The sequence below is a fragment of the Etheostoma spectabile genome, chromosome 19, assembly GCF_008692095.1.
Source record: "Etheostoma spectabile isolate EspeVRDwgs_2016 chromosome 19, UIUC_Espe_1.0, whole genome shotgun sequence".
Classification (NCBI taxonomy): Eukaryota; Metazoa; Chordata; class Actinopteri; order Perciformes; family Percidae; genus Etheostoma; species Etheostoma spectabile.
Genome location: NC_045751.1, coordinates 2094484 through 2111714, shown reverse-complemented (window position 1 = coordinate 2111714; position 17231 = coordinate 2094484). Strand labels below are relative to the sequence as shown.

At 41.1% G+C, this 17231-nt stretch overlaps 1 protein-coding gene across 44 annotated transcripts in view; it reads left to right on the top strand.

Moving 5' to 3' along the window:
* The window catches only part of LOC116669415 (receptor-type tyrosine-protein phosphatase delta), a 370303-nt gene that overhangs the window by 291489 nt on the left and 61583 nt on the right, over window positions 1-17231 (top strand). For 26 of the 44 annotated variants that reach the window (XM_032499288.1, XM_032499284.1, XM_032499283.1 and 23 more), the window contains exons 11-12: window positions 10010-10155; window positions 12074-12215. In XM_032499288.1, coding sequence (XP_032355179.1) covers window positions 10010-10155; window positions 12074-12215 — 288 coding nt within the window. Of the gene's footprint in view, window positions 1-10009; window positions 10159-12073; window positions 12216-17231 lie in introns of all 44 variants that reach the window. The other 18 variants (XM_032499244.1, XM_032499260.1, XM_032499256.1 and 15 more) reach the window with 1 other exon arrangement.

The following is a 17231-nucleotide window of genomic DNA, read 5'->3' as shown; positions in this document are numbered from 1 at the left end:
AACTGAGGCTCAGTTTGGCAAAGGGTGAAAAGGACTGAGAAGAGAAGCTCAACAAACACCATCAGTCCAACGGCCACATTTCCGGTCCCCAACAGCCTTTTGCCCGAAGGCTCCTTGTCTTTAGAAATCTAACCTTTTTTTTCCACCCGGCCTCTGTGGCTCTATGACACAATATTCCATTAATTCAGTTGTCACAGTTGGAAAAATGTAGTATACAGTACAAGGACTTAATCACAACCCAGATTCTCATGAAACCATCAACAACTTTTATTGAGCTCCCTTATGTTTGGCTTTTCTTTTTGTCAGTTGCTTCTCAAATATGGTCTTATGTGGTTTTCTTTACTAGCTTTGAGAGATTTCCAACTGGTGTATTTCACTGCCCCGAGTATGTTCATTTTAATCACCTCTAATGTGATGCGAATATTTCGAAGGTTGAAACAATTGAAATGTTGCTTAATCACAATGCAAAAAAAAAATCAATGAAAAATTTAAACTATTTTCAAAAAAGTAAGACGTTATGAAACTAGATACTGTGGTACATTTCCTTTCCTAACAGGTTGAGGAATATCATGAATATGAATGCGCCTTAAAACTTTGGCTTAAAAGCGTCAAGGAACACCCACACACTGTAAGCGGACAGAAACATGCACACAGAGTCATCCTCTTTACACTTCTATGCATCTCCCGATAAATCTTCCTTACATCCACACACACACACACACACATCAAGTAGGGGCCTTTCAAAAGTGATCTGAACCACTTAATTTTAGTGGATTATTTTAATTATGTCCCCTGGGGGTTGTTGTTTTTTTGCTCCTGGGGTGACATTGCACTGTTCTGGCCCTGATACCACCCGCCCTCATTTGTTTCCCCATCTGTAGCTCTTCAAAGACACTGCCCCCCACACACACACACACACACACAGAACCGTTTTCTTCAGGGGTTTGCAATTAAAAATTCAAAGACCTCAACTTAGATTTACTGCATGTGGTTTAGTCGGAGACATATTAATAATGTGTAACTGACAAAAACAAGGCATTAATACCCCGCTAAAGCCTTATCCTGCAGTATCATATGCACTCATTTAAAGTTGAACAAACTAATTAAAAATGTAATAAAAACAATAACATTAAGCGTAACCATTCAAATTGTATTAATTTGGACAATTATGTGGCATTTTGACACATATCAAATGCAGTGGGCAATATTTTGACTACAATACAGTATATAGGCTTATTATAATTCCTAGTAATTAAGGCTTTTATTAAGCTTTGATACAATCAGAATAACCAGTGAGCCAGACAGTGACAGCATTATGAGCATACACTGTACATGACATGCAAGAACTGAAGCTACTGCTTCAACCCTTAAATACTAATACTGTAAGCTAGCATGTAAGCAGCTCAAGGTACAGTATAACTACTGTGCAGTACCCCTCTCCGGTAATCAATTCCACCCAATAGTGGTCTGGCAGTCTTCAAAATGTTTTTGCGTTTGCAATGATACAGTATTCTGACTGATCACACTCATTGTTAAGTAGAGGGAAGGTGATTTTTACCTAACAAATGTTTCAATGGCCACCATTTGTCTTCCTCTCTTTTATGTGCAATACTCTTCCCTCACTGCTGCATAAAACTAGTGGCCTGTGAAAGGTCACTTTGGTCCTTGAGTGACTGTTTGTGGTACCTCCCCTGTATGAGGATAGCCATGACTGTGGCTCGCTGCAGAGAACAGTATGCCGAGAGATTGCTCTTTTCAGGGTTTTTTTAGGAACCGCATTTTAATTGTAGTTTAATATTTTTTACACTGTCCATTATATTTATCCAAGCGGATTAGTGAAATATTCACTGAACCATAGAATGTGAAGATTAGTAGAACGTGATGGTAGGACGCACAGTAGAAATGGGGAAATAAGAATGAAAAGGCCCTTTTCTTTTACCCAAAAAGCTTGGTTTAGGTGCAACTTCGGTAGCTGAACTTAGGAACATTCGCAGGATATCTGAGCTGCTGAAAGGAAGCCAATTGTCATCTAGCAGGATTGCTGGAGCGTGAGCTAGTTTGCCTGTAAGCGCTTGAGAAAACAGTGCAGGGAATGTGTCACTTCTTATGGCCTGACAACTGGCATCCATCGGAAATGGCTTGGCACTACTTATCCATAAAATTAGAGTCTGTTTAAATATACAATGTTGAATCCCTGGAATGATTTACTACATAATCCATCTCTGCTCCTACGGAGACACATATGAGGCAAGCTTTTCCGCTCCGTGGTCAGGGGCAAAGACAACTATGTGAAGTTTATGCTATAAAGAAATAGGACAGGCTCAATCATAGTGTAATTCTCTCTTGAATACCGCCAGTCACATATCTTGCTTATTTGATTTTCCATTCCATTTTTCCCATCCATATCTTTTGATGCCTGCTTCATGTAGTGAAAAAGCCGGCAGCTTTGTAGATTGCCATCTGCACACGCTCTCATGGTGATATTTTCTCATCAATCTAATATAACATTGAAATCAACTGACATGTGTGATAAAAGCCTCACAATCATACAAAATATTGCTCTCTTATTATCTACACATGTGGTTACATTGGCAGTGGCATGGCCAAAGAATGTTTATCACTTTTGCCATTTCTAACATCTTTTAAAGTCTGTGCAGCCATAGCATGATAACTATTGGCCATTTTGCTGCAGCACTGCCATTTAATGAATCGTTCCATTGCCTAGTGGATAACAGAATGAATGAATGGCTCTGTGTTAGTGGCTGCTACTGCCTATCCTATCAGATAATTAACTTTTTGCAAATAGACTGCGCTGACTACCAAACAGAGTAAGCCTGCACAATTAGAATTACTTATCTATGTTTCTCCCTTTTGCCCATACAAACAAGACAAACACATCCAAATTTCATACTTCTTGCTCGAATGTTTTTTGCTCAAATGGTCACACGAAAATTGGCCCCAGATTTGTGTTTTAATATACAAATAAAGAAGTAATGAATGAGGCGAGACGTCTTATTGAAATTGAAGCCTCTGTCTTATTTTGCATCTTCGTTCGACGTCTGCCCAGATGTTCAGAATTTCCTACAGGAGCGCCTAGTGTTTTCCACCACCCTCCCCCTGCTCTTCTCTCTTTTTTCTCTGGCGGTTGGTCTCGCCCCAACAGTGGCGCAATTCAATATTTATATGTTTCCTTCTGTTTGGTTTCCACCGCAAAGGGAGGTGGGTTTTCATGTGTCTTATTTGCCACAGCAGCGATTCAGTTCCAGCTTTTAAAGCGTTAGGGGCCGTTTGAACAAAGCCATCTGTTTGAGTGGGCCGTTTTATTAAGTGACAAACTGGATCCATCTACCTCGCTAATGTGTCCCATGGGAGATTGTGGTAGCGTGTGTGTGTGTGTGTGTGTGTGTGTGTGTTTGTGTGTGTTAGAGAGACAGACGCAGGAACAGATACAGAGGGTACAAGTGTTCCTCTGCAAACAAGAGACTACATCACTGATGTAGCCGTCATTGCACAACTGAAAGGTTTTTGCCTTTATGAATCTACAATGATAATTGAATACGGGGACCTTTCAGTTTCCATCTTATCCCATTAAACACAGACTGAGAAGTTCAGCACCGTTCCATAAATAACCCTTCATATTTATTTAATGGAACCTTCCAGAATTTTCTATTGTTCCACACAACCCAATTTATTAATGTTGTCCGCCCATTTGCAATGTTCGCTCCATCCAGGGAGAATATTCGAACACTCTTGAGAGTGTGTGTCTGTGTGTTGCTGTACGTGTATGGTAGTTTGGGCACCTCTGGAGCTCTTTCCTGCCTTTCTCCCCTGTCTTGTCAGAGAATCTGTCAGTGCATTGAATGTGGGACAAGAGCATTAGCCATTCTTTTTGATGCTGCTGCTGCCGTCTGTGCCAAAGTGCTCTAACTCCTGCAGAGCTCTAGCCGGAAGCTGCGACCTTGCACAGCAGTGCCACTGAGCATGAGTAACACACACTTTCTTGGGTAAAGACGGTCCCACTGGAATTTGATTTTTGCAGCCTTAGTCATTGGGCTGAAATTTTGGCAAGATGAATATGCCAATGAGCTGTGTAAGATTTTGCATGCTGTAGTTTTCCTGCCTTTTAATCTGTGTTGTCAGTGATACACATTTGTTTATTCACGGCAGCCTCTTGGAGGCTTATGAGTAAAATACGAGACCCTGACCCTATCGCTAAATAGACCTGCACCCCTAGTATCCACATGCAGTCTCAATATTATGTCATTAAGCTGCATTCTTGTAAGTTCTATTGAATTAGTTTTACATAATGACCGTTATGAATTTTGCTTAGAGAGCACATTTAAGCAGTTGGGAAGGGGGGGATCAGTGTAGGAGAAGGCTTGTATTATGAACTTCATTATGTGTGACAAGCAGCACAATATTGATGGAAGAGCGGGCCCCCATGATTGCACTGCATTAAAACCTCTGCAGTGAATTAATGTACTATTCCTGATCCAGTAATTAACAATCATTCGGGGGCCATATCCCTTTTCAAGTAATCACTAATTGCAATAAGAATTTCAGTTTCCATTTAAGGCAAGATTACCGATGAGCATGCAATTCAAATCAGCCAACAGTTCTAATTAAGCTCCAATTCCTTTTCTTTCTTTCTGCCTTGTGAGCACATACAATGTGGAGTTTGTTTCCTCAGCATTACAAAAGACACATTTTTATCATAATGCTGCAGATAGAGCGCTGTTTAGTGCCCCAAGAAAATGGTTTATGCTTGTGTTTGTTCAATTGATTAGTATGTGGGGTTTATCTTCTCTCTTTTTTTTCTCCACTCTTTTTTCGCATTGTTCATCTCTGTTTGTGTGTCTGCATTACTAAAGTCTGCTTTCTTTTTGGCATGGGGTCAGATGTTTCGGAACACTGTATTGACAGATAATTAATCCATAGAGAGGGTGTTGCTTTCTAAACCACACAACTGCATTCACAATCACCAGCAAACCCATTCCACCGCACCTTTTTTTATTTAAATACTATGATAATGATATTGCTGCAATGGACTTTCAGAATACTTAAAGGATTACAACATAAAGTCAACTATCCTTTGCACAGTTTTACACTCTTTCAACATTAGCCACCCCTTTCAGTCCAATTTGCCCCACATGGTGCCATTGTGACAATTCATCAATATCACAGAACTGATATTCTGTGGCTTAAAGATGTCGAATGAGGTTAATGGCATCTTTAAATGCTCCTTTCTTCCACCAGTATGTCCAAAATGGAGCAGGGTATTTGCAGACTGCCACCCAATGTGTTAGGATTAATTATCGCCCTCCACAACCCCACCTCACCCTGCAAGTTAAAGATTCAGAGAGGAAATGGCCCTTTTCATGCAAATGAAATTGAATATGTCAGTCAGTATAATTGTGAAAACCAAGCCGTCTTCGACTGGTGTCTATGCCGAATAGAGGTTCCAACTGAAAGTGGGTTTATTAATGTTCTTCTCTCCACTCTTTGATTCATGCTCTTTAATGGCTTGGCATTTCAAACTTTAGTCTATGGCAGAGCCCTGATGACTTTAAATGTTTTGGCTGTTATGAATGAAACCCAGACTCTGATCTATTTGAGAACAGAATTTAAAAGCAATGTTTGGCTATGACTTAAGCCAATATCAAACAAACTTCTAATGAATGTAGATCCGCTGCTTTGAAGCCGACAATCCTCTAGGTTCATCACGGCGATAGAAAAATATAATATCATTAGCCGCAGTTACACAACTCAATTTACAGTGTGTCGCTACAACAGGTACTGTACTTTAAGTTACCCCGACACCTGCCACTGCTGGTTCTCCCCAACACATGCCAAGACAGGGAATGTAACACATGCACAGTCTCTGTAGTTACTCTGTCTTTTAAAAAAGTTTCAAGTCAGTATCATGTTTGGATTTTGTTTTAGGTTCTGCGCTGTTTAGGTTTATTGTTCTAAGCATTTCTATTTGAGAATTAGCTTTTCCTGACTTTTTATTTTTTGAAGATTATTTTATGGGGGCTTTTCTGCCTTTATGTGACAGCTAGGTGAGAAAGGGGAGAGAGAGGGGGAAGACATGCAGGAAATCGTCACAGGTCTGATTCGAACCCTGGACCTCTGCATCGAGGCATAAACCTCTCAGTACATGTGCACCCGCTCTACCACTGAGCTAGCCTGGCCACCTTTCCTGACTTTTAGTTTTCAATATAGAACTATTCTGGACACTTCTTTGGCATTTTCATTTTATGTCAAGCACCCCTGGAGCCTACCTTTAGTTTGCCATCCAAGATTTATCAAATGATGTCATTGATGCTGCCTTTTGCCTCTTCTGCTCTGACCACAGCATCTTTTGTGTAGCGCAGAGCATTGCGGGTTGTTTGCCAACTGCTGTTTCCCTACTCCTGCTCTTACATCTAGAATCACCTGCATTGGTTTGGACATCTCAGTCTTTGACATAAGTAATAGAGGTGTGCTTGGAGTTATTGTTTTTTTTTCTTCAGATCAAGTCCGCAGACACAGCTACCAGGATTTCTTTTTCTTTACCTTTCTGGTGGAAATGCATTAAAAATGCTATCACACGCTAATTTGGTTATGGCCCTTATGCTAAATGTATACTTCTTCTGCGAGTTAACAATTCTAGTAAACTGTTGCATGTCCAAGAGCTTGATCTAAGGCCAGCGCAATTGTTTTCTGTGTGATTCAAGAGAAAAACATTTAGTCTGAACTCCGGGAGAAAAGCTGACCCAGTGTGCTGATAATCACCTAAAACGCCCTGATTTCTTGACCAGTCCATTATATTTAAATGGTGGTTTTAAAATACCACTTAAAGGCGCCAGAATGATAAAAACAATAGGAGACAGTAACAGAAACAGTAATCAAATTTAATGTTCCGTGTGTGCGCTGCCCACATTGTTGAAGGCTTCCAATTTCAATTCATGTCTTTCCATTAAAACATATATACTTCCAGTCATAAAAAAAGTCTGCCCCCTCAGCCCTGTGGATATGGGTGTTCTTAAGAATAGTAAAGGCTTTCAGTCAGTCACCAAATTATTAACATGGTGTTGATAAAGGGAAAATAGAGCAAGGGGATGCTATGAAGAGCGTCTTCCTTTCCAGTGTCAGTGAATGCAAACAAGGTTACGTAATGACCCCTAGAGAGAGCAGGAACAGGTCCATACCACTAACCTTTTAGCTTTTGACAGGCTTTACATTTCTCAGTTGTTTGCCGGCGACAGCTTAGCATTGGAACAACAGGTGCCTACCGATGGTCTTAATTCATCCTTACATCTCAAAGGAGATGCCAAGATGCAGCAGGGACTTTAACTGGATGGCAGTTTATTTTAATTGAGATTTATTTCATATGATTAAAGGAAAAGCAATGGCCACACATTATGCCAGATAATATTCAATGTTGCTATTTAAAATTATTAGATACTTCTTTTGATGTTCTCATTAGAAAAGCTTCCGTGTTGTAATTTGCCAACACAAGCAGTGCATCAGCAGGGTGCTGTGGTTGAAGCTTTCTCTGTGGTGCATGAGTGTGCACAATGTTTTTTCATCGACCATATCTTTTTGGTTGCTGTCAAGGTGCTAGTCATGGTATTGTTCAGAGAAAACAGAGGTTTCAATCAGCCTCTGTCTACCTTGAAGCCATACGAGGACTCTACCAAAATGGATGTTTGTCAGCGGCAGACCTAAAATGGGGGTATGATGGTGCTATCAGCAGCCATGTCTGTGAAAACACTATTACCTCCATGTCACGCCTCAATCACTCCCCATTGTGCGATGACTCCCCCCACCCCTAACGCACTCTCTTCCCCTCACCTCCAGTGCTGATCTCCTGTACATGTCCTAGCAGTCTATCACAGCCAGCGTAAAGAGACGCACCGAGCCATAATGGATGGCCCCGGAGCGAAAAACAGCCCCAATAGCATATCAATTACCCATCAACACCCTCTTGGCTGGATGCCAACGTGCACCACACCCCAGCAAAGTCAATGAGATAAGGTGCAAATGCAGATATAATGGTGCTTTTTGCGGCGTACAAATCACACAGTGTCAACTCTGCTGCCCAACTGTCGGAACTGTCAGCCGGTGAATGGGAGGGAGCCTCTGAGAAATGTCTGGGTTTGTTGGTGTGTGTGTGTGCGCCCGAAACAGTGTGTGCATGTCATGAGGCAATCAGGTGCTTTCACAGACTCATTTGCCCAGTGGAAGCCCAGCTGCTTGCCTGTTTATCTGTTCGCCCTTTTGATTGCTGACCACACATCTTGTGTCACCTCTCTACAAATCCTGCAGGTTAATTTGTCCCCCGCTCGCAGCGCCACCGCCGCCGCTGCTGGGCAGTACAATCTGGGCGGGGAAATCAGTCTGCACACAGGCACGCGAACAAGCACAATCGCACATTCTCACACACAGATGAGGTGATTCAGATGGTTGGCATTATTGCAGCTGTTGGGCCCCTAATGGCCTGCTGAACTGATTGATAAAAGGCAAACAGTTGCTCTGCAGGGGGACAGATGGAGCTATACCTCCCACTGAAGCTGGCACTCGAGCTTCAGAGGAAAATACTAGGGGCGGGGGGGTCCGACTCAGCAATATGACACTACTGCTATTGAAATAAGCCGTGATCATAATGATAACACTGGGATGTAAATCTCAAAATCAAAATCTTATCAGGGAGAGACGGGTTCCTTTGATTATTAATCACTTTCATGTGCTCGGATTTGGTTGTAATAGAAACGTCAGCTCAGGAGCAGGAACTAATTGTCCTGGAGGGAAAAAAAAGACGAAACAGAACTCAATTTTTTGAACTGGAAGTAAATAGGGAACTGTGGCTGACAAAGCCTGGCTGAACTGTGGCTGACAAATAATGGCTGACAAAGCCTGGATTATATTATATATTACTTGACAAAATCAAACTGAATGAACAGGGCTACAGCTCTTTTCACTGCTATGGAGATCAGAGCCTGAACAAATGCTATTGTACAGTGTTTTAAACCCACTACGGTGGTGAGGACGGCCATGTCCGCGTCCACACAAAGCAAACACTGTTCCATTCTGCTATTCTCTCACCTTCACGCCCCTACATTTGGAGCATTTTTTATCCTCATTGCCTTTACACTTGACTTGTTATGCTGAATTGAGGGGCCAATTAGGAACAACAGAATGCTCACATCACCGATCTGAGCGTTACAAGGACCTGACTGGTGGTTTTCGAGAGAATAGTGTTGTCTGCTACTCAACCAATAGATAAGCTTCTGTTTTTCTGCAACAGTTAGAAAATGTGATTCATAACACTGAATGGCCACATGATTAATGTCTGGTGGAATAGCATGTTGACGCTGTAATAATAAGCTTGTAAAGATAGATGACTTTTATGTTGAAAGGCATGTGAAGGACCAGTTCATCCAACCAATCATCTTCACAGAAATTAAAAATAAAGTGCTGAGTGATCTAAACTTAAGGTATTTCCTGATTTTAAGAATTTATTTCCCCCTTTAGTGGCATTATCAGTTATTTAAAAGGAGCTTAAACACCCAATTACATATTACAAAACAAATGGTTACAACATTGTAGTCATTTCCATTATAGCGTTCTCTGTAGATTGTGTTGTAAACAAAGTAATTCCTACACTTCCCACAAAAGAAATGTCTTTTTAACCAAGAATTCCTTTTTAAAACTCCCTCATAAGTTATCCTTCAGAGGAGATTTTAGAGTTATGAAGAAATACTCCCAGTCATGTTACGCCCTCTGTCTTTTAACTACCTAGTCTCAATCACTGATCTGTTTCCACTCGCACAATAAAGTCAGTACAATCTCTTGTCTTGACCTCGGACGACAATCCTCTTAACAGGCACATGCTGAAATCTGCAACTTTCTTACTTCCTAGTCTGCGCGGCATGATATGTGAGATGAATTGCTCTTTCTGCAAAGCTTAGAATGCTCACTAACTATTTGTGTTATCTTTCATTCTGTTCCTGTCCCACTCCAGCACCACCAAAGTTTCTAAGAACCCCCAATGACCAAACAGGCGTGCAAGGAGGCGTGGCATCCTTCATCTGCCAAGCTACAGGAGATCCACGGCCGAAGATTGTGTGGAACAAGAAGGGGAAGAAAGTCAGCAACCAGAGATTTGAGGTATTAGGTCTATTGTTCTGATGTAAAATGCTCGACAAAATGGGAATGCTTCAAGCACGGCTTTTGGCTCTGCTCGCACAAATTCCATCGCGCCATGCCCAGCTTGCTTGCGTTTTGCCCTGACTTGCCACCACGCATTAGCAGGCTCTAATAGCCATGCTGGCCAGCCTTTTAAACATGCATGGGTTTTAATGAGCAAGTACACAAAAGATCAGGGGATAGATTTGTAATTAAATAAAAGACAAGAAAAGAGTAATTGGACAGAAGAAAAAACTAGTGGCTTGACCCAGATACCTACATTAGCATCCCGCCACATTTGCCAGCTTTATGCAAAGTGAAAGGGAAAGAAACAGTTTCACTTTTGAAAATATCCTTTTGCTTTGTGGCATCTTTATCTATTTGCATGTTCTACCCTGCTCATTTTGGCTGAAACTTTGATTTCTGGTCAGCTTTAATCTGCACTTGGGCTCAGTACCCATGAGAAATAACACATCATCGCAGAACACTGATAAGATTTCTATTAATTTTTGTGTCAGTCCTCGGGACTATCATGGTGTCGCTTTTTTCCCCTCCGCCCTAGATGCCATATTTGCTTGCTACTGCACAGCAGCAATGGCTTAACGGAGCTTGGAGACTTCTTACCGCTTCTTCTTTTTGTCTCATGCCCGCAGAAATCTAATCTTATCAGAGTTCATTGCGTTTGCATCGCATGTTGTACTGAATGCTAACACGCTAGTTTTCATTCTCCCATTGCCTCACAGAGTTTGCTGGCTGCCCCCATTCCATGTCCATTCAATCATAGGCTGCTTTCTCATCTTCTAACAAAAAAACATTTCATTTTGGACATCTCACAACTTCTTTTTCAATGCTTCTGCTTTGACTAAGAAGGGAGGCTGTTTTTTAACCATCACCTGCTGTCAGCTTGAATGCCAACACCGCTATAGCTTGGCTAACGAAATGTTAAAGTGTATTGTTAACTAACACCTGCAGAGATGTATAGTGAACTTTTAAAATGTCCGTAGGCCTCTGTGTGAGTTTGTGCGTGTGTGTGTGTGTGTTTTGTATGCGAGCGTGTGAAGCAGAGGTCTCAGGCCTATCTTTATTGAAATCTACCTCTATGCTTAAAAGACATTGAGTTATGACACAGGGCTTTCTAAAAATCAGTGAGTATACAACATGTAGCATGCAAAAAAAATAGCTGAATAAGCTACAACAAACACCTGTTTGTGCGCATTTTATGTGTCGTTCGTCTAAAACAGTTGGTCCTGTCTTATGTACCACTATCTCACCTCATGGTACAACTGTCCGTAACCGTTTATCAAGCCACCTTTAACTGTTTGTGCTTGTTTCTGTCCCATTGACACAATCCAGTGTGATGCATTTTCAAGGGATAGAATGTTAACTTTAAGAGTGGGACACATTCAGATTTAAATTTCAATCTACTACCCAATATCCCAGCAAAAAATGCTGACTACAATACATTTTCCCATTCTTAAAGTTAGTCAGCCGATCGACTAGTTTACCAATTATTGCAGAAATTAGTAGATAGTTAATAGTGTATTTAAAACACAGCACTTCTGAACACATAAATGAACATACCCACAACCAAATTTTTTTGGAATCAAATATGCTCAGTACCTACACTCTCTCTATACACATTCTAATTCTGCAAAGATCCTGACGTTACCTGTCGTACATGTACAGTATCAGTACAACATTCACAAATGAACACCGAATCACTAGGGCTTAATGTAAGGTAGGCAGCAGCTTTTGTTTGTCATAGGAAGCACATTGTGTCACCATCAGTGTTGTTAGCAAAATGTCATCGACAGTGTTGTCTTTTTTCTCTGCGGAAGGTCCCTCGCCCATTGTGAACCATAAAATCTCCTTTAACATATCCTGTCTCTCGCACCTGCAGGTGATAGAGTTCGACGACGGCTCTGGTTCAGTGCTAAGAATTCAGCCATTACGCACGCCCCGAGATGAAGCCATATATGAATGCGTCGCCTCCAACAGTGTTGGAGAGACGAGCGCTACCACCAGACTCACTGTTTTACGTGGTAGGTCCTTCTCTGCAACCCCAAACGAAAGGAAAAAATAACACACACCACTAACATGCCCTTTTTCTCCCAGCTAACTCAGGTAAGCTTGCATTTACTTGTTTTATGTCAGTCCTGTCCTCTTTTCTTTTGTTTCTTACTGTCACACCGCACAGTCAAACACAATTACCCACTCACATTGTGTATTCTAACTTGATAAGATTTAGTCCATTAGCCATTTAGCCAAGTAAGTTCCGTTTCTAAGTGACTTAAGTCATTTGCATACAGATGCCTGACACAATAATTAAGATGCCAGTTAAATTATGCAAATAGCCATCCATTCCTAGCCTGCGGTGGTTTAATGGAAAAGCTCAGCAATGTTTTTCAAATCTGTCATTTTTCATCTCTGCACTTCAGCTTTGATATTATTTTGGCCGTGTAGAAAATAAAGCAGTATAGTCTTATGTGATTAACGATCATATAAGGTTTATGTTAGCATTTTAGCTGCAGGTTGCCTCAATGCAGAGAATTTTCAGTGACCAGCGGCTGTTACTAGCCAGAACTCCCCTGCACAAACGTGTGTAACAATCCAGACGGGAAAGGTCAGCCACTTTGTTTACTTCCAGTGAGAATAAAAGTCAGATGACAAATATCAAGTTGGTTGACAGTGCCTCATTTATAATAAGCAATGAGCAAAATTGTATCTTAATCACACACAACATTCCATTCAAAGGCAAATATGTGGTGGCCCTTAGCTCAAAAGGACGAGTAATATCTTTCTAAAACATGGCTTATTTGATAGTGAATGGAGAAAATTGCTTTAGAAAAAAGCCTTGGGCTGCTTGAATAAGGTGTGCTCCATTATGTACCACAATTACACAACATGGCAAATGAGTTTCTATTGAGAGGGTTGCTTACATCCTATAGGGAAAAAAAGCTGGCTCTGCGAAGTCTCTGAAGCCCCCCCCCGCGCTTCTTATCTCACCAAGAAGCCAACAAAGGCCTTTTGCACTGTCTCCAGAGGCAGATTGAAAGAGAAAGGTGGCACGTTCACATGCAGCTCTCTCCTGTTTACTCTGGAGCACATAGTGAGTGAGTGCGTGTATGCACGCTCTCACCTGCAATAAAGTGCACATTTCCTGTTCCCTTTTGCTCATGCTCAGTCTCTCTCACACACACACACACACACACACACACACACACACACACACACACACACACACACGAGCGGCGGATAGCTGCTCTTCCCAGATCCACGGACTAGCATTAGCATGTTTATTACTATTTCCATTTTGCTCTTTTGCTTGCTCTCCTTTCCTGTCAATGTATGTGAGGTGAGTAGAGGCCTATCATGAATCCCAAAAATAGAAAAAAAACAGAGAAAAGCTTTTCTCTTTCTTGTCTTTGGTGCAAATAAAAAGGATGTGCTTCCTGTCCTTACAATGCCTCCCGTGGATTCATATGAAACCAGAATATTGGCAGTGTGAATAATTATTTATTTATAATATATGTTAATTTCACTACCCTCTGTCAGCACTTGCTGTGACATAACAGGGAGTCAACCTATACCAAGTTTACAGTTGCTAGACATCTGGTGTCTGGTAGGTCTTACAGTGGAAATGTATTGTTAGGCCGAAGGTACACTGGTGGTGATGCCGTTAAATGGCAAATAAATAATAGACTGAATAATTATCATGAGCACCGATAGCAATCATAGACAAAGGAAAGAAAGTAAGATGAAAATCAAATAGAAACCAAAGGGAACTGATGCCCCAGAATGAATATCAAGCATGACTATAATAAGATCATCTTTAGCTAGCCATATTATTGGATTTTACACTTTAACAGTTATAACTTCAAGTTGTAGACATCCATTGCCAAACTGATTCCTTCCATTACTCAAAGACTCAACATAAGGGTGACTTTCAGGACGCTGGGAGTAAGCTGACATACTTTGCTGTGAGGGTGTCGTACTGTAGGGGTCACTTGAGGTAACACAAAGGAGGCATTATATATTATTTAGGAGACCTAAAAAGCTCCCTGCTTCAAAATTACTTTGTGCAATATTTCTCCTTTTTGACACTTTTTGTGGAGAAATAGTAAACTTGCGCATGAGTGTCTGATGCAGGATTGGAGTCATAAAATAATAAGCAAACACAGATAAGTGCTACTACACCAGGCCTTATACATTTAAAGTGACTGTTTGTTTAGTTCATTTGTGCTCCAATGGTCTGTGGAAACAACTGTAAAGCATCTGCTGTGGGAAGCTCTTCGCAGGGGGTGATGCCTAATTCCATGAAGGAAATGCACATTGCTGTAATTGCCAGGCTATGCGAAGAGGGGACTTGAGGTGACAAAGCCAAAGCACTGGGTGATATTGGTATTCGGATGGGCCTTTTCCTTGATGGGAAGTGCCATTAGTAATGAAGTTCCAGGCGTGGGGAAGCGATTTGCATGAAAGGCAAACCATGAAACGTAATGATGTTCCGAGTCAAATCTGCCAGGGCAGGAGCTACGGGCTTCCTTAGTACACTATGAGATGACCCGACTCATATGCGACTCGTGTCTATGAATTAAGGTCATCTTGATTTGCCTCGTAATTGAGAACGACAGGAAGAGATTGAGAAATGAAGAAACAGCAGATTTTGGGTGTCATGGCTGGAATATGCTTTCAGCAAAGTAGTGTTTAATCCAATTTATAAGTATGCCTCCATAAGACATTTGCATGCACACTTGGACTCATGGACTAACAAGAATACCTGTCAGTATGTGATTAGAGCAGCTGGATTTCTTTCACATTTTAGACCAAGCCAAAACACCTCACAAGGGCCAGGACTCTCTACTAGGAGTAGTTCTAGCCAATTGATGTGTGGATTTGAGTGCTGCAGTTCATGATTCAGGCATGATTAAGGATTTATATTGCATCCTCACACTCCCATTATGCTGTCAACAGCCATTTCCTGTGCCCCACACACAAGCGAGCAAACTTATGCAGCTGTGCACAACTTGACAGTGGGAGCGGAAAATGAGAAGCCGCTCTCCTGTGACGGAAAAACAGAATGCATCATTTCCATTTGTATGGAATGGTGCAATGGCACGGTCAGCCGTGTAGCTGAGAGGGATCTTTCCACATACAATGAAAGGGCTGCTACATGATCAATGATTATTCATAGACAATGTGTGCACTTGGCTCTTTGTCATTGTCATGAGAAAAAAAAAAACTGTCTCCACACTTAATAAAAGACACCAAAAGCTGCTTCATTTTTATTCCAAGCCTAGTTTACGGCTATCCATAAGATGCGTGTCAACGTAAACCGTGTGGACAAGCCTGCATAGCAAAAACCCATAAAATATTGTAGAGGAACAGATAATTTAAAATGTACCTTAATGCTCATTCCAAACCACTGTTTTTTTTAATCTGTTGCACCATTTTCTCAATGTATAATGCTTTCCTTTCTAACAAGTGCAGAGAGAGATGGGGGGAACATAAGTTGGTCTGCATGCTCAAATTGCTAAGCAAGATAAATGCTGTGTCAGCTGTCTCAAACTGTCAGAGCAAGGGATGCAGTGGGGATGAAGCAAGAGACCATTGTAAATTGACTGCAGGGGGCCAGCAGCTACCTTACAATTCGCTAGTTTAATGGCACAAGCTCTACAGTCGCCATCTGTAGAGCTTGTGCCAGTAAACCAGCTGATTGTATGGCCTGGGTCACCACATGGAACATTCAATTATATTGGACCAGTACATTGTTTCCTCCAAGAATGGTGCTGTGGAAACATGCTGACTCACTGTAGGAGACTAACTTTTTTGTTACATATAAAACGATATTCTAAACGTCAAGTCTGACGGAATTGTTAAACCCAAGTGGTCGGTCCACTATGCCGCGCAAGTGATTTGATTTATCCTTTAATATCCTCTTATAGTATAAAGGACTTTTAAAGATGATTTACCTTGTCATTATGTCCTGATGTTTCAGAAGCTACTTGTGTTTTAACAGGTTTTTCTAGTGGCCATTTGTTATTTGCAGCCCATTTTCCCCAGAAACCAACAAGCCTTTTTCTCTCTAACATAGCATGCTGGGACAAATAGTGACTAAGTGCAAACAACTTCACAGGCCATCAATTATCTTCATGCCCATTAGATGTTTCATAATATATCCACTGACAGAGTTACTGCTTGGGATTTGGCCAATTCTGATTTAATGCGACTATCCCCTCAATTCCCAACTTCACTTTCTCATATGTCACAAAAATTAAGCACATGATGCCAAGTTATTCATTAATGTAACAATGGAGTTGACTGTCCTCGCAGAAATTGATATTTTCTTTTTAAAAAAAGGAAACGGCCCCCACACCCCCTTATACCTAACTGCAGGATTAATTGTGGGAGCTGTTCAGTATATCTGTATAGTATGGAAGATGATTTGAGGCATAACCGCTGCCAAAACAATAGATGTTAGACTTCAGTCTGCATAGCATGCCAGAAAACACCAGCTGGAGCCACAAAGGCACTTGCACACTCAACATGATAAATAACTCTCCGCATGTTGTGGCTCTGTATTTGTTTTAATAAAACTAATAATGCCTCCTGAACTAATAATTATTGCTTTAGACAAATGAGAAAGTGTTGTTTGTTTTCAGTTTTTTCTTCGCAGTGACTTCACAGTACTGGGAGAGTAATTAGGTGATGAGTGATTTAAAAATGTGAATGGTTTCTCACAACTCATGGAAGCAAACTTAGAAATAAACTAACTAAAATATGTAAGAAAGGTTAGACGCTTGAAAAATATTTCTTTGCTAAAAAAAAAAATCGCTGATGAATACATTCCTGTGTATGTTAAAGTCTCTACAGCCACACAAACCGTTTTGTAAGGCTGTATTTGCACATCCAGCTAAATGCTAACATCAGTATGCTAACATGCTCACAGTGACAATGCCGGTTTAGTTCAGCATGGTAGCATGCTAACATTTGCTACATCCACTTAAAATATATATTTAAGATAGGGTGACCAGACGTCCCCGGTTTCCGGGGACAGT